Genomic DNA, 18,381 nt, shown 5'->3' with positions numbered 1-18,381 from the left:
ACGCTTCTCCGTCCAAGTAGCTGAGATAAGATTTGAAACTAATAATGATTTTCAGTTTTATAAAATCGGCTGCTGGAGTTCAATGCATGAAAAAAGACAATGGAACCTATCACAAAAAAGAACCAAGTCACAGATAAAGTAGCTGAATGCTTGATTGTTTTGACTGAAATTCTTTAGCTTTCTATTTTAGCAGAGGTATTAACCCACTTATCTTAAAGGCACTAATGCCTCTGCAATATTTAACTCTCAGAGCCCTATTTCACACTGAATGCAGTAGGTTTTATTACACCAGCTCAAATTCCTGTTCAGATCAGCCTGTGTGAAACAGATAACGTGGACAAGTAATAGTTTTTGTATTGATTTACTATGTAAAATGCTATTGAGACTCTGGGATAGTAAAGGGTGTAATCTGATAGTGCTGTTTCATTTTAAATCCGATATTATGAACCCCATAAGTCTTGAAATCACTCCCTTTCTGTGGCTGGTAACCACACACTCTCCCCAGTTCCCTCCCTTTTGAAGCCATTGATTCTTGGTGAGATTGAGTGGTGGAGGTAGCACCTTAGAATCGTGCCAACAGCCTACCCCAATCTGTGTTACCTCCCTGACCCACTGAAGAAACAATCAGATATCACAATGGGGGTGGGGATGCTAGGATCTCACTGGGTAGATGAATTAAGATGAACCAAATGGTCTTTCTCAACCAAGATTCTCTTGTGACATACAACAGTTTGCTGTATAATTACATCATAAGTTTTCATGGACAATTTGTATATGGAATGTAAAAAAAGGACAGACTGTACAACTTTAAGATAGGGACTGAATTGCCAACATGCTCTGGTTCAATTAGCACTCCTGCCCTCTAACACTCTATTACCCATGTGCAATGCCATGAGAGATCAACTAGACATGAGAAAAAAAACAAGCATCAACAGTCGGTCCTTGTAAAGAAATGGTGCGATTTTACTGGATCACATTAATACACTTTCTGCACTGTAATTCTGCAGTACTGCATAAAATATCATATGTAATTGTCTTTGTTTTTACAGAACTCTATTTACACATTCTTGTCTGATATTACAGTAAGAAAATATATTAAATGGCTGAAACCTTCAGGCAAAAGAGATTGCCTTATTTGATATTTACAATGACCAACATTTAAACAAACATCACCTGACCATTTACTCGACGCAAGCTGGAAACTTTCAATCACAGGCAGGACCCGGTCCACTGCCTGGGACAGCTACATGGTCGCTCCAAATAGTCTCCTCCAAGTGTCCTTAATACCTAAGCTAAATGACACCACGCAATAATAAACCATCACAACCATAATTCAAAGGATTATTAATCAGAAGACAGCAACATTCCATGAGTGTTTCCAAACTCTACGCTGCCGTTAATTACATTTAAGAATTCACCCGGAATGTTTAAACTTGTGCAAGCAGAAGCGACTGAGATCCAGTGCTAGGCAGCGAGTAGCTAAAACACGGATATGTAGACATGGGACTGTTTCTTGAGTATGGTTGAATATATAATGAAGTGTGTTTGAAAACAGACTGTCTTCTGGGTTGTATTTCCAGTGATCTCTAGTGGTCTGGATGCCAAGGTGGTGGTTCCAGTTTCCGTGACAGAGCTGTCAAAATCATCATGAACTTTTCATATCGCTCGCTTTGGTTAACTTGTGCTCCTTTGCTTCCCCACAGCAGCCTCATTGCAAACTCGGTCTGAAATGTCTCGAGCAGTTCTTCATCTGACTCGAAACCTAAGAGCAAAGGAATAAGAAAGCTCACACTGTTCCCTAAAGTCAATATCAGATAGAACAGTGGGAGGTAACAATCCTGGAGCTATTCAAGATACAGTTGGTTGATGTAAAGGAGTCAAAAGATTTCTGTGGAAGGACAAGCTGGAATGGCTCAATATTCCTCTCGCCCAATGGTACTTCGGCATTGTTGACCTTCCTTATCAAGAAACAATGTTAAAGTGGCCCAGGACATCTCACGGTGTCCTCAATCAGTTAGACTTGTTCATGCACATTTGAGCTTTAAACTTTTTTGCCCCCAAAGCTGCTCTAAGTGTGAGTTAATAATTGTACAGTGAGGGAATCAGGGCATTTTGGCCTTTGGTGAACAAAGGGACAGACAATGTATCTCCTTAACCAATGAGATTAAAGGATTGAAAAATAAACAGATGAAGGGCTGAGGAGGAGTTTGAAATAGTCAAATCAGGTGCAGAATGAGAAGAGAGGAAAGAAAGATTGTATTGAAGGAATAAGACTCCATATTTATAGTTGTTTACTTTCAGGACCAGAGGGGTTAACTGGCAGTTGTTAATTGTGCAATAAGCAAATACAGCAATTCATGAAACTTCCCACACAGATTCAGTTCAAGATGTCATTTTCGTGAGGCTAATGACAGAGCAGCACGAATTGGCCAGCAACTTGAGGTGATTCACAATTCGCTTCCTCGCCACAAGTTGCTGGACTTCTGCATTAATAATGTCATGTGTCATTCACACCCTGTAATCTTTCAGCAAAATCTGGTCCCACATTCCTGCTTTTTTAAAATTCTTTCATGGAATATGAGTATCTCAGGCAAGCCAGCATTTATTGCCCATCCGTAATTGCCCTTGAGAAGGTAGTGGTGAGCTGCCTTTTTGAACTGCTGCAGTCCATGTGGTGCAGGTGCACTCAGTGATACCTTTTTGACTTTTCTGTAGTGGTTTGATACAATTCAGTAGCTTGTTCGGCCACTTCAGAGGGTAGTTAAGAATCAATCACATTGTGTGGGCCTGGAGACACATGTAGGTCAGATCAGGTAAGGGGATGGCAGATTTCCTTCGCTAAAGGGCATTAGTGAAACCAGGTGGGTTTTTAATTAAATTCATGGTCATCATTACTGAGACTAGCCTTTAAACTTTTATTAATTAAATCCCACCAGCTACAATGGCAGGATTTGAACTTGTGTTCCCAAAGCAATAGCCCTGCCTCTGGATTACAAATCCACTAACATTACCATTATGCCACCATGCCCACACAGTCCTGGTTTACAAATGGCATCACCTACTTCCAGTGTTGACTAGAATGGACTTGCAGGAGAAACTACAGTATTGGCAAAGGAGTCTAAGTTCACAGATGCAGTGATGTTGCTTATCAACAACCCATTCAGCAACTGCTTGGGTAACTCCTTTACATCTGAGTAAAGTTTCTCACATAACATGCAGTTCTACACACTATGACTGTAGAACTGGTTCAAGCTGGTTATTTAAGAAAACATGATGCTGACCTTTGCTTCATAGCAGCCATTCCAAACATAGCAATTCTAGAACTTAATGGCCTTTGTGCAGCATACAATTAAACTAATATTGTTATGAGCGTGAGATGTGGACATTCAGCCTCATCGGCGCCATGTCAGAATTCTCCTATTTTACGCTCAAACCAGCTGACTGAATACTTTTCTCCATTTAATGCACAATATGCTCACCTGCAAGAATCCGTTTTGTGTTAGTTTTGTACACAGCAGCATTATATGTGAAGCAGCGTGCATTTTCCAGATGTTTGAACATTATTTCACAACCCTGGTCAATGCTTTCCCACAACTCAGTGGCTTCAAAGGTAACAAACTCCCGCTCCATCAGTGTAATGAGAGGCATGAGGTGGGGAATTGTCGTCTTACTGAGGGGGACCTCCTCTATCAGAATAAACAAAAGAATAAAACATCAACCTGGCAGATAACATTGTGTTAAATAACATGCTCTCAGCTATCTTCAAGCAAAGATAATTAGAATTCCATTTCATTCTTACTGTGATTATGCAATTTTTCAAATTAATTTTAATAATAAATAACTTAAATATCTCCACCTCCCCTTCCAGCTTCTCCAAGGACATTGATTATTGTTGAAGTTCTGAGATTGTTGGGTAACTCCGATAACTCATAGAGTCATAGAGGTCTACTCCACAGAAAAAGCCCTTCGGCCCATCAAGCCTGCACCGGTCGAACAAGTACTGAACTATTCTAATCCCATTTTCCAGCACTAGGCCCATAGCCTTGTATGCCATGGCATCACAAGTGCATATCCAAATACTTGTTAAATGTTATGAGTTTTTCTGTCTCTACCACCCTTTCAGGCAGTGAATTCCAGATTCCCACCACCCTCTGGGTGAAAAAATTCTCCCTCACATCCCCTTTAAGCCTCCTGCTCCTTACTTTAAATCTATGCCCCCTGGTTATTGATCCCTCCATCAAGGGGAAAAGTGCCTTCCCGACTACCCTTCATTTCAATCATGTCCCCCCTCAATCTCCTCTGCTCCAGGGAAAATAACCCCAGCCTATCCAATCTCTCCTCATAACTAAAACTCTCCAGCCCAGGCAACATTCTGGGAAACCTCCTCTGCACTCTCTCTAGTGCAATCACATCCTTCCTATAATGCGGATTCCAGAACTGCATGCAATACTCTAACTCACTCAAGTGCTTATTCTTCACTTGAGAACCTAAGCAGCGAAGAGTCAGGCAGCTATTCAATCAGCAGAGGCTGATCCTGCACATACCCAATGCCACGCATACACCCCTTCCAACACCAGTTAGGGATGGGAATGCCAGCTGACATTTTTCCACTCTTTCTTAGCCAAGGAAAGCTGAAGCTAATTGTACCAGTCTGACTGTTACCCTGTCTCAGTTCCATCTATTTTGGTGTAATCCAGAGACTTCCCTGGTCTCTATGTGCCCTTCTAAGGAGTCTATTTATTGTGAAGGGATAACCCTGCCTCTGCGCCGAGAGATTTCATCAGGAGGATTAATTCAGGTGTGAAACTTTGATGAAAGAAATACTTAGATTTATAGATTTTTAAAAATTTGTTCATTGGATTTGAGCAGCACTGGCATTTATTGCCCATCTCTAATTGTCCTTGAGAAGGTGGTGGTGAACTGCATTCTTGAACCGCTGCAGTCCATGGTGTAGGTAAACCCACAGTGCTGATAGGAAGGGAGTTCTAGGATTTTGACCCAGCAAGAGTGAAGGAATGTGATGTATTTCCAAGTTGGGATGGTGAGTGACTTGGGGAGAACCTGCAGGTGGCAGTGTTGCCATGTGCCTGCTGCTCTTGTTCTTCGAGACGGCAGAGGTCATGGGTTGGGATTAGCTGTTGAAGGAGTCTTGGTGAGTTGCTGCAGTGCATCTTGTAGATGGCACACACTGCTTCCACTGTGCACCGGTGGTGGAAGGTGAACATTTAGATGTGGATGGGGTGCCAATCAAGTGGACTGCTTTGTTTTGGTTGGCGTCAAGTTTCTTGAGTTGCTGGACAAGCACTCATCCAGGCAACTGGAGAGCATTCCATCACATTCCTCACTTGTAGATGGTGGAAAGGCTTTGGGTCAGATTCTATATAGCATCTTTCATGACCTTCAGACAGTTTACAGACAATGAATTACTTTTGAAGTGTCGTCACTGTGGTAGAAGTGTTGCAACTAATTTGTGCTCAGCAAGCTCCCACAAACAGCAACGTGATAATGACCAGGTAATCCGTCTTTTTGTGATGTTGATTGAGGGATAAATATTGGCCAGGACATCAGGCAGAAGTCCCCTACTCTTGTCTGAACTACTGCCATGGGATCTTTTACATCCACCTGAAGTGTAGATGGGACCTTGTTTAACATCTCATCCAAATGGTGGCACTTCTGACAATGCAGCACTCCCTCAGTACTGCAGTGGAGTGTCAACCTAGATTGTTGTGCTCAAGCGGGACTTGAACCCACAATTTGGTGACTCAACTGAGTGTGCCACCAACTGAGCTGACAAGAATTAAGCCAAGACTTAAGACAGCATTGTGAACTAAATCCATTTGTAGTGCATTCCCTTTCAGAATAAATGATCCGCTGCTTCCTGGGTGAACTATCCTAACCTCTTACCTCTTCCCTCGTTTAAAGCTTTGATGCATGGTTTAAGAGTCTTCTCATAAACAATGGCACTTTGAGTGTGGGTACGCCGTAGTACAGTCCAAGTTTCTTCTAACCGTGTGATCTATGCAAGTACAAAAAATGACATTTGTGCTTAATGAACAGGTGTCACTGACACTGTCTGCAACAGCTCTTCAACCTGATCAAAAAGTTACACATCTGACCCCACCCCCCAACCCCCGCAGTGAGCCCTCAGTTCAGGCTCATGGCTGCCATTGGCTTTCCAGTATCTTTTCCCATTGACCGTTCGATATGTACCAGCTCCCGTGGCAGGCACAAAGTGGGGCAGCGGGGTTAGATGCTGTCCTCACCACAAATGCAGAGTTTCTGGCAGCTCAGATAGCAATTTGGAATGGGAACCTTCCCTCAGCAGTCACCACCTCTTGGCCCAGGATGAATTTCCTCTCCCTTACTCAAGAGTGTGGAAGCCACTTGAGGAATTTCTGTAAATGGACTGCAATCAGCTAAAACACGATCAAATCTGGGGGTCGTCCTTCATTGTGTCGTTCAGGTATTGATTGGAAAGACTTGCTGGACTGGTGGAGAACTTCAATAGTATTCATTGTGTCCAATCTCTATTACTTTGCCTTTGTCTACTATTGGCCTATATATATATATATATATATATATATATAGCATATCTCGTGGAATCCAGGGAAGTTCAGATCGGATCCGGGGCACAGTTCAAGGAGAATCACCTCATGGGAGCTGGAACTTGGGCTGGAACTTGATTCTCCAGAGGTTCTGCCTCTTTTTCACAGGCCGGCAGAATTTTGGTGGGGAAAGTGCAGACAGAGAGGATGAGGGAAAATCAATCACCTGCCCCTCGACATGGAGCGTGTGCCTGGCAGCATTTGTGGAATTCCACCCCCAACATACCTTATGAGGCCCTCAAGGCCAAGAGCTGGTATGAAGCATAAGGTGGCCCCAGGAAAGATCCTTGAGCTTGCACTGAAAATGCGATCAAGTCCCTTCGGCCCTTGGCAGATGGTTCCTTCAAGGGGTGAAGGTATAGATTTTAAACATTATTCTCTGTGGCCTAAACAGCCTGAGGGTCATCCTCTCTCTTGTGCTGTTGCTTTGGGCCTGCCCTCTCTCCCTTGACAGAGAAGGTCCATTGGCACTTGGAGATGTGACTGCTCAAATTTTAATTCTATTTAACACCTATCCACTTCGTTGATTCACTTCAGAACTGATTAAGTGTTCGATCATCTAAATGCTGAATATATTCAGTGATAATGGGATTAACTTCAACGGGGCAGTTTGCTGCTTAACTTAAAGGTACCAATGAGAAAGGAAATACCTGAGGCATGTCTAACGCTTTCATGACAGCAGAGAAAGCGTACAGATCTCCCATGGAATATTTCAGTTCCAGTGCCAGTTGGATGATCTTACTTAACACTGCAGCTCTCTCTTCAACACTTCCTGTGCAACCCAAGACATCCACTGCAATCCCAATAGCCAGGGTATCATGCCTGAGAAAATGAAAGCACTTTTACTGGTCTGGCCCACGAAAAGTATGCCAATTCTAAATCATTAGGTAGGTTTGAGTTCAAACATCTTAAGATAAAGTAAGGCAAAATGACTTAATTAATGTCAACTTAGTTTTTAAAAATGATTTAATCATAACAGGCTCCTAAATCGGATCATCCTGCTGGTGAAGGAAGTATTTGGAAGACTTGCATTCATACGGTGCTATTCATGACCTCAAAGCATCCCAAACATTTACAGCTAATTAAGTACTGCCACGCCAAGCAGACATGAGGACATTACACATTTTTAAAAACTTGGGTGCCTGTTTTGAAAAAGGACACTGCTGGTCTTTAAGGTGGCTGCAACAAGTCACCTGACTTTTGGAACTGCAAACTAACCAAGTTTCTGGAAGCTTCTGATAATGGATAATGGATAATGGACAAGCCTAGACCACATTCTGATGGAATGTTGCACCTGCTTTTGTCAGGACTTCCCCCTAAACAGCAAGAACTATAAGACTACCAAATAACAAAGGAGAACTAACAAAACTGATATGTTCAATGGAAGTGCTAAGGACCCCTATCTTCTTTCATGAGCTGGCAGATTTCCTTCCTTAAAAACATTAGTGAACCAGATGGGTTTTTATGACAATTGATGATAGTTTGCCAATGGTCACCATTACTGAGACTAATTTCAATTCCAGATTTATTAATTGAATTTAAATTCCACCAGCTGCCACCAGAGTAAATCATTTTTCTGTAACCTTCAAATCCCTCATTTTGAAGGCCTTGATTAGATGACCCCTCAACCCTTCCAAAAGGAATACAAACAACGTTTGTCCAGTTTGTCCTCATAAATCCAGCTTCTTAGCCATGGAATCACTTTGATATATCATCACCGTATCCGCACTCGGAAGTTCATTGCCCAAAAGCCCACCGACTTCCAGGTAGGGTCTGGCCAAGGCTCAGCACAACAGAGGCATCATTTTCTCCCATTCTCCTATATTGCAGCAGTTACTCATCCAATAATACAACCACTACACTATCACTTTACCCGTACTCTCTGCCTACTACCTTCCAACTGAGTACCAAAACGATTTCTGAAAGTTGAATCTCCCCTTCCACGCTGTTGTAATCAAACTTTCTGGCAGGTGGTGCCGAGAAGCAGGAATTCTGGCTGACTTCACCCTCCACCTCCACCACCCCCTTTCCCCTGCCAGCCCTACTGGCATTGAGGCCGGATGTCTCGCACACACTCCCCCTGCTGCCATGGTGGCTAAGCTCAGGTAACTCTGCACAGAACAGTGATGGAAGCCGCTCCCTTCATCAGGGACTCAATTCCACAACCAGCAGCCTATTCAGCAACTGAGCCATTGAGGGGGAAGAAAGGGAGGCATTCTAATTAGCTTTTGCTGGACTAATCCTCCCCGTTCCTCCCCTCTGTACTGTGCTGTAGCTTTTCAATCTAGTCTGCTGTTACAAAAACAGTGCAGTGGTACTGTTTACCTTTCAGTTAGATCTGAACGCAATTGGTGCCCATGAGGAAGTGTAATAAGCTCCAGACCTGAGCTCACTCCCATCTGCTGCTTCATTTCTTCAGAGACATTAAGTATCCTAGCAACCTGGAAAGTCCAAAAGTTCAAATTTATTAGTTGCAGTCAGGAAATTGCCTTTTTATTAAAAGGTTCATTTTTCAAGTGCAGAGACTAAAAGACTAATTACATTACCACTGAAATACAGCCAAGTGTGACCACTGCCGCTGAGAATAAGCTTGTTTCTAAATTCACTGCCTGAGCACAGAATTTGAGAGCAATGCGCAGGTTTTTAAAAACAAAAATATTCCAGGCCAGCTCTTCTTAAGGCAATGGGGGAAAACAAGCAGATCAAATGTAAAAAACACACATGATCACGTATATGATAATCCCTAACACTGGGATTTCAATTATCCTTTGACTGCTGTTTTTCAGTAACCAGTCCGAAGGGACAGAAAAAAAATTCAAACATTCCTGCTTGAAATGATTTGCACAAATTTACAGTCGCTTGCTTGTTCCAAAAAAAAAAATCCAAACCTGTCAATGGTTTGAATCAGAATAACACGTCAAAGATAAAAGATTGGGTGTTACTGCACTAGCTCCAGCTCACAGGCACTGGGCCTGTTATTATAAAGCAGGCCTCATCTTACTGCACAGGATCCTTTCTGCTGTACTGCCTGTATGCAGCAAGCACGGAAATGCACCATACCTCAGCATGCACTACTCAGGACCCTAATAGTTGGTGGAGTCCCATCACCTCAACCAGATAGTGTTCTTAGGATGGGACTTCACAGCTGATGGGCTTCTTTTGACATGCACTCACTGTTTGCTTTGTGGGCAAATATAACATGCAATTTGCATGCAACAAGCTCCTACAAACCAAATGTGATCATTGATCACAAACTGTTGGCCCTAATGGTTGAAAATTGAATATTAAGCTAGACACCCGGAGCACTCCCTGTTTTTTTTTTATATTCATTCATGGGATGTGAGTGCCGCTGGCTTGGCCGGCGTTTACTGCCCATTAAACACAATCCAAGGAACCTTTAACGTCCACTGAAGGAGAAGATGGGGCCCTAACAACTGCCTGTTAACACAACACTCCCTTGGTGTTGCAGTGAAGTGTCAGGGTACAGTGCACGTTCAGCTCATAGACCGGGGCTGTGAACCTAGAACCTGCTGACTTAAAGATATAAATACTACCACCAAATCAAGCTGCCACTTGTAACATATAGGCACAAAGTGATAAATACCCTATCACTTTGTAGCTCAGCACTAGATTTGTGTCCTCCATTGAGATCATATTCACCATTGATAGAAGCTTACACGAAGGTTACATTTCAACACGTTATTCAATAGGTTCTCAAAGGGACTCTGAGCTCCGTACATTATGTGGTCATTGTCACATTGTTGATTGTGGGACGTTGCTGTGCAGATTAGCTGCCGGGGTTCTATGTTGCAACGTTAGCTGCATTTCGGGGGTACATCATTGGCTGTACAGCATTTTGGCACATCCTTAGATTCTGAAAAGTGCATTATAAAAGCAAGGCTCTTTCTTTAACATAGTTTCAGTTCGTGTAGCTTGTAATCTGTGAAAGCTGACATCCACGCAGTACCATTTGACAATGTAGCTGTATTGGAACAGTGGGAAGCCTGATCAGCAGTACATTGAGCGGACCTTTGCAAAGTAACATTATACTAAAGTCCAAGTTATGACAGGAGATTGTGCTGCGTTGGTTCCACATTCGCTGTTAAATTCCTGCAGTGCCACTGGTCGAGGTCTGCATGACATAACCTGCAATTACTTCAGTACAGATCAGCCATAATCTAACACAATCTAACGCAGAACCAACTCGAGGGGCTGAATGGCTTACACCCATTTCTTTGTTCCCAGTTAGGCTGTTCAATTCTATGGGAAATAGCAAGCAGTTGGAAATAAATGGTTTATAGTTTTTGCAGTGATTTGAAGCTGGAATTTGATTCCAGGTCAGTGCACAATAACTTAATACACTCATTATCAATTTCATTTTGCCACTTTAGTGGAAGCATTAATCTGTTGATTTTAACTGGGTTCACACTGCTATTAAAATAACATTAAGCACTTGTGCAATTATCACCATGAGTAGTTTGCAGGCTTTGATTTTCCAAGCTGCATTTCAAAGGGTGTTGTGTTAACAGATAAATGCTAGCATCATCACCCAGAGAGAGTGGGGGACATCTTGACTTTGTGTGTGTTGGTGTAAAATGAACAATAGTGAAATGGCCTACACCTGTAGATGTTCAATGGAAATAAAAATTAGGAGGAATGCAGAGCAAGTTATTGAATTTCCATCGCCCATTTTCGTCTATTGCACAGTCAAAATGACCCCCATTGAGTCCAAATGCTAAGATAGACGGATATTCGCCCCTACTGTAGAAGCAACAGGTGACCATAGGCGTGGTTGATGAAAATTATAAGTCAGCACTTGGAGTTAGGTCAGGAGCACTGGCACTAGGACTTATGTCCAAAATTAAACTTGTACCAACAAAGTGAAAAATTCAATCCATTATACAGAATTTGCTTCCTACATCTGGAAGTCTGAAATTTCCAGCTTCCTTCTTCAGGATAGGCAGAGGTAGAGAATTTTCAGGATTTGCTCGATTCTGTCCTCGCTGATTTTCCCACCCATTAGCTACGCCCCTGGCTGCCCATGTGGGTAGCTATGCTGTAACAATATATAAATGAAGCAAACCTATCACCCAGTGTATTTCCCATCATTTAAGTTGGGGGATACCTGTTTATCGCTTGTGGGCCCAGCAGAGGCCCAGTTAAGATTGTTATTGTCAAGGTCTGTCCTGGCTATTGACTATTACAGGTGGACACGTGGTAAAATTATGCTAACAATCTGTATGGATGGAAAATTGTCTGGGTTCAGTGGGTTCATCACTGAGAGGATGGAGCCCTGTGGCTTCAGTTTAGGGTTGCCCGTGAACTTCGTGAATGATTGAAGCCAGGGATTTTCTGTGTCGAGTCTTTCACGGGATCAGATCGCTGGTCCATGCCAATTTTAGCTGATCTCGCTAAGGATAACTCCAAATGACCTCTGCCCCCGCCTCCGCGCCCCCCCCACCCCCCCCCACCCCCGTCTTTCAATGGCCCCCTTTAGCTTTGGGCAGTTTAAAAAAAAATTCATTCCACAAGTTCAAACAGCTGGAGGCATTTTCTCCCAACTGAATCTACCTCAAGCAGGGGAAACCTGGTTCAATGTTACTGCGTTACAGTAATTATTGGGAGTCAAATCATTTTATCAGAGCACCAGCCATTGAACACGTGGATTCCAGTTTACTGGCAACAAGATCACATCAAAAAAGCATCATCCTTTCAAAGCAGTGCTCGGTAAAGGTGCGGAGTGGGTGCACTCATCAGATAGCCAGCAGTAGCTGGGGCCCTTGGGTCCCTCCTCCCACCAATGTTTGTTTTCTGTTGGGGACATGTTATTAATTTAAAACAGCCTCTTTTAATCATCGGTTTCTCCCAACTCAGCATTTCAGTGGGAGGAATTAACAGTAGCTGGATATTATCAGGTTCACAGCATGAGGACGACAGCAGCGTCTGCAGGAATGGGTTATCTTTATTGCTGAAAGCTTCTTGGGAATCTTAGTTCCTGAAAATAATCATGGAGCTATTTGTGACACAAAAATTACTATAAATATCATGGTTTCAAAGATGAATATATATATATATATATATATCTACTCCCTTCTATGGAGAAGTGGCTAGTGTACACCACTCACGGCTGTGGGCCTGAGTAGCTCCTTATTCTGACAGTGTGCAGTAGGCTGCTCTTTCATTTTATCACCTCCAAGCGCTAGCCACATTAACAGGAGCCATGTAGATTTACCTCTACCCTATTCAGGAAGCAGCAACCCAGTAGCTGCAGAACTCTCACTCTGTCAGGATATCTAGGGAAAAAAAATTCCATGCAATGATTCTGGCTGCTGTTATAGCACTTCCAAAAGATTTGCACTGGCTGGTATGGAGGGGAGGAATTTACACTGGGGTTTCCGGCATTGGAGTAGTGGTTGGCAAAAATCACAAATAAAATGGATGTGCTCCACTGGAGTGTAGGGAGCCTGGGCTTTAGCGTGTATAAAGACAGCACAGCACGCGCACATCAGGGTGGAAATAACCAGGTAAGCAACATGCAGTGTTTGACTTGCTCACTTGACTCTCCAGTAACTTCACTGCATGTTTCATCAATCCCTGTGAGAAACTTTGTGGGACTCTCCGGGACAAGCAGTGGGAACAAGGCAGCAGTGCACGGCAATCAGGCACATGCAAAGGAAACAGAGCTTTTCCATTTCTGACTTCTTAAGAGGAAATGGAGAGATTGGCTCCAGGGTGTCTGTGCCAGGCATCAGTTGTAGCAACTGGAGGCAGGTGGCACTGGAACCAGCTGCTAAATCTATCATGCCAACCTCATCCCGGGATTGCCAGCCCATGTCACTTCTGACCATTCTTCCTGCCTGTGACAATGCCCCATGCTGTTTACATACTGCAAAAACAGCAGGGAAATTTACACCATTAACATACTGAAGTGTTTTCCACATCTTCTACAACATGCTTCCAATGAACATCATTGGTTTTCTAAATGTAATGTCATACAGCCACAGGAACAAAGCACTGGTCTATCAGTTGTATTTCTTAATATTTGCTACTGTACTCTGAAGGATCCACATAGTGAATGCTAGTACTTTCTATATATGTCCAATATCACGATCAGCTGACTTTTGTTGAGTTTTACGTGATGTGGTTAACCCTCCCAGGAAATGTATTCTCATTTAATTCTAAGGATACAAAGACAGTTTATACACTTTAATGTTCTCATGCATAGTGAAAGATGTGGTCTAACAAAAGGTGCTATAATTTTGTGCTTTACACTTTGTAATGAATCAAACTGCTGTAGAAGATAATAGATAAAAGATGGATTACACCGGATACACCGGAGCACAGTGGCCTCAAAACAATCAACACATTCCCCCATTCCTCCACCACTCTGACCCCACACTCCGCCAACTCCTGTAATTATAAACCACAACCAAGAGGAGTCATCATTTTTAAACACTTATAGCAAATTGCTCTTCAGATGGTTGGTTTCACTTATCAGTCTCAATCAAAATTGTTCAAATGACATCTTCCTTGTAAGAGTCCAGCTGACCCTTTATGAGGCCAAATGCTGGAAAAATTGAGCAGGTCTGGCAGCATCTGTGGAGTGAGAAACAGAGTTAACGTCTTAGGTCCAATTTGACTTCTTCAGAACTGAAGAAGAGTCATACGGACTCGAAATGTTAACTGTTTCTCTCTCCACAGATGCTACTAAACCTGCTGAGTATTTCCAGGACTTTGTTTTTATTTTGGATTTCTAGCATCCACAATATTTTGCTTTTACCTTTATGTAGCCTCCCTGACTGCCAGGTTGTTGGACTTATTACTCTGAATACAAAGACTTGTAAAGTCAGATGGAATTATGCATCTTTATAAACCTGTGGTGTGAATTTTTTTTTTTTTAAAACACAAATTCTTACCTGGCAGTCCACTTTCAGGATGTACTTGGCAATAGTTGTGGGGTCATTATTGGCCAACAGCTCTTTGACGCGTCTGATCACCCAGGTGTCCAGCGGCTTGTTGTCAACAGGAAGCAATTTTGATTTGAAGTCATTGGGCTTAAAGCACGAGACACTTTCAAAGAAGGGTCCAAACAAGGCTGGGTTACTGGCCTCTTTCTCATCTTCCCCAGGAGACATAATGAACTGAAATGGGCTTTCGTCTGAAATGCTAAGGACAGATTTGGATCTTTGAAAGGAGATCTTTGGTGCTTCCTCAGTTTTTAATCTTTCTACAAAACTGTCAGACTGGAATAAATATTGATCTGTCCCTGCCTGCTCCACTGAGGCATCATGTTTTGGTTCACAGTAGCAATTGCCCCTTTCTGGGGTGCCAGCGCTCATCTCACCATACTTGCCTCTGTCAGGATCATTCATTAATGAAGGGGAGGGTGGCATTCTTAGTGAAGGCACCTTGCTGGGCTTTGGGGGCGGTTTGGGGTAGAGTTGACTGTCAGACCCTCTGAGTGCTTCCCCAGCTTGCAATTCCAAAGTGGGACTTCGGACAAACGTTGGGCTGAGAGCGGGCTCGCTGCCTGTTCTAAACACTGGGGACTTGATGCGTGCCATTCCTTCCATTCCCTTGTGCTGCTGTTGCTGAGGCTGGTGCTGTAGCTGAGGTTGTTGCGGAAGTTTCATTCCTGTGAGTAAAGAAGAGCGGAATAGTGCAGGAGTAGATTAGGTGTAGTAATAGCCAGTGTTAGCTGTGACTCAGTGGGTAACATTGTTGTCTCGGAGTGAAAGGGTTGCACATAAACCTGGACTAATGCTCCAGTGCAGTACTGAGAGAGTGCTGCGCTGTCACAGGTGCTATTTTTTGGACGAGATGTTCTACTGAGGCACTGTCTGCCCTCGAAGCTGGGCATAAAAGATCCCATGGCAAAGAAGAGCAGGGGAGCTATTCCCAGTGTTCAGGGCAATATTTATCCCTCAATTGATATTATTGCCAATAAAAAAGGTGATTTGATCATATCATATTGCTCTTAGTGGGATCTTGCTGTGTGCCTCCTATAATCACAACAGTGACTACATTTCAAGAAGTGCTTATTTGGCTGTAAAGTGTTTTGTAATATCCTGAGGTCGTGAAAGATGCTATATAAATATAGTTTCTTTCTTCTATAGGGTATACAGGAATACCCCAGTTTAAGTAGTAGATACATTCCTGTAAACCACTACTTAAATCAAAACACCTTAAATCAAAACTAATTAAATCAAAGGAAGTTTTCCTATTTCAATGTCTGTAATATCAGGAGATGCATTTCCAACCCAGGATTTCCAGCCCCAACATGTAACATAAACACAAAACAAACAAAACACAATTCCCATTGATATGGCAAAGAACCAGAGAAGGAAGGATTTTGTTTTTCCTGATTACTCTAAAACAAAGCTACAAAATACATCCCCAAGATATAGTTGGCATATTTTTGCAAGATCGATTGCCCCTCTACTCACTCATGTTAATTTGTTCCTTCCCTTAAAATGACCAATGGGGAGACCAAAACCTAAGCTGGAGAATGGGGAAACAGCCATTTTGCTATTTCACCCAGCCTGTAACTATGCAGATGGTTACAAATAAACATTTGCATCCGGTTCCCAACTACCTTATAAGGGGATAGGTAGTACATAAAGCAAAAAAAGGGCAGTAACTTTTTTTAACTATTTAATCATGAAATTACTCTATTTGGGACCACGTAAAATGGAGTAAAAGCAAAATGCTGCGGATGCTGGAAATCTGAAATAAAAACAGAAAAACGCAGCAGGTCTGACAGCATCTGTGGGGAGAGAAACAGAGTTAACGTTTCGAGTCTGTATGACTCTGAAGAAGAGTCACAGGGACTCAAGATGTTAATTCTGTTTCTCTTCCCACAGATGCTGCCAGACCTGCTGAGTTTTTCCAGCATTTTCTGGTTTTACTTAATATGGCGTATGGCTGTATTTAAAAATTACAGGCAAATAACTGGATGATTATTGTATCAACAATGGACTGCAGTGACTCAAGAAAGCAGCTCACCACCATTTTCTCAAGGGCAATTATGGATAGGCAATAAATAATTGCTGACTTAGCCAACGATGCCCACGTCCCATGAACAAATAAAATAAACAAAATGCTTTGGTTTGCTGTTAGTAAGTATTACAAAGACTATAATCTGAGTAGCTATTAGTTTCAGTATAGCAACAAGCTTTGCACATTACATTCGGTACAATGCTGAAGCATAAGCAGCCAACTCTTCAAGGCATGAACATACAGGTCGACACTGACCACTGAACATGGTAAAAAATTTGGTCAATGCTGCATAGTCATTTTTAAGCACAGAACGAAAAGTATTGAGGACTTTCAGTTGGTGAAGTCTTCAAAGAGTTACGCACAGCTCCGGTGCTGCTGCTGTCTAAAACTGCGACTGATTCCAAACTCACCCAAAGGAAGGTAGCTTTCCGATTGATGGGATTTCAAGGGCTGTCGTCTATCCTGTACATAGTCGAGACTCGCAGGCTGGCTCCCACTCTTGTCTTTATTCCTATGGTGACAGAGAAAGGAAAGTTTTTTTTAAAAAAGCCCGTGTGTCTGCTGTCTGACCACACTTTAAAACTTTGCCAAACTAGTGCATGGGAATGCAAGTACTTTTCAACAGGAGCCTTATGTTGCTCACATCTCAAGCACTGGGACAGTGCTGAGTACAGGCACCTGAAGACGAAAGGCGCTGTTAAACTGCCTATAAAAACATAAATGTACTGAATCCCCATAATATAGCTGAAGGAATTCAACATAAGATCTGAAACAAACCCCAGTATGGGAAAAAAAAATCAACAACTTAACCTGTTGCACATCCTTGGTTAAAACAGCAACAAAGACATTAATCCCCAAGGTCAAAGATGGGAAAATGACATCATTTTAAAGTGCTACAACAATACAAATCTTTTCAAGGACTAAGGTCATACAGATTACGTTGGAAAAGCTGAGAATCAATAATTAACACGGAGTTGTTTCATTTTAACCGGATTATTCAGAGGATTACACAAGTGAGTTAAGTACGAGTTTCCTTGTAAAAAGTTGAGTTAGTAACCTGATGGTAAAGTACTGTGTGGGAAGAGCCCTGGCAAGGAATCCTTTTCCTGTCCATTTAGCTCAAAGTAATACACTCAAATTCAGCGCGATAGTGAAAAGGCAGCTGGCTATCCAATTCCACTTTTTTGCTGAGAAAAAGAGACATTTCATGCTGAAGCTTTTCGCCTAGGAAATACCAATGACGGGAAACAACATATTTATGCTGTTTTTAACCTATTTATAAATTATAAGTATGTTGTTTCCCCCTGACATTGGCATTTCCTTCCAAATTGTCCTGATGAGTACACGATGAAAAGCTTTAATAAGAAATCTCTCTTCTTTCAGCAATACTCAAGTTCTGTACTACCAAGCTTTATTTTGGTTGCATATCTTAATGGATACAAGGGTACTAGTAGACAGAGTTTAATGGTCTAAAGACCTTTTACCCCCAATCTACTGGTCTTCGCAAAATTAATATACTATAATAATGTTAAACTATGGGTTTAATGGCAATATTTCCCGCCCAGAAGGTTTAAGACAGAATTAAATTGAGGAGCAAGAAAATATCAAAGGATACAGAGAAAGAACAGGGTGAAGTGGGACTAGAGTAGATAACCTACTACCATACTCCTCATGCCCCAGGCATTGGACAGAATGACTTGCCATTGTGCTGAGTGCCATGGTTCTGCGGTAACAATTTGGAGACTGGAATTGTTTGAATGGGAAAAGATTCATTGAC

The 18,381-nt window shown here is 42.3% G+C and overlaps 1 protein-coding gene across 4 annotated transcripts in view; it reads right to left on the bottom strand.

Moving 5' to 3' along the window:
- Positions 1 to 939: 939 nt before the first annotated feature.
- bcar3 (BCAR3 adaptor protein, NSP family member) overlaps positions 940 to 18,381 on the bottom strand; it is a 179,788-nt gene continuing 162,346 nt past the window's right edge. For all 4 annotated transcript variants that reach the window (XM_041208661.1, XM_041208662.1, XM_041208664.1 and 1 more), the window contains 7 exons: positions 17,015 to 17,115; positions 14,522 to 15,240; positions 8,931 to 9,046; positions 7,256 to 7,427; positions 5,905 to 6,016; positions 3,480 to 3,686; positions 940 to 1,762 (listed from right to left, as the gene is read on the bottom strand). In XM_041208661.1, coding sequence (XP_041064595.1) covers positions 1,587 to 1,762; positions 3,480 to 3,686; positions 5,905 to 6,016; positions 7,256 to 7,427; positions 8,931 to 9,046; positions 14,522 to 15,240; positions 17,015 to 17,115 — 1,603 coding nt within the window. In that variant the 3' untranslated portion in view covers positions 940 to 1,586. The remainder of the gene's footprint in view (positions 1,763 to 3,479; positions 3,687 to 5,904; positions 6,017 to 7,255; positions 7,428 to 8,930; positions 9,047 to 14,521; positions 15,241 to 17,014; positions 17,116 to 18,381) is intronic.

Source organism: Carcharodon carcharias, chromosome 16, assembly GCF_017639515.1.
Source record: "Carcharodon carcharias isolate sCarCar2 chromosome 16, sCarCar2.pri, whole genome shotgun sequence".
Classification (NCBI taxonomy): Eukaryota; Metazoa; Chordata; class Chondrichthyes; order Lamniformes; family Lamnidae; genus Carcharodon; species Carcharodon carcharias.
This window is presented reverse-complemented; position numbering and strand designations above follow the sequence as displayed.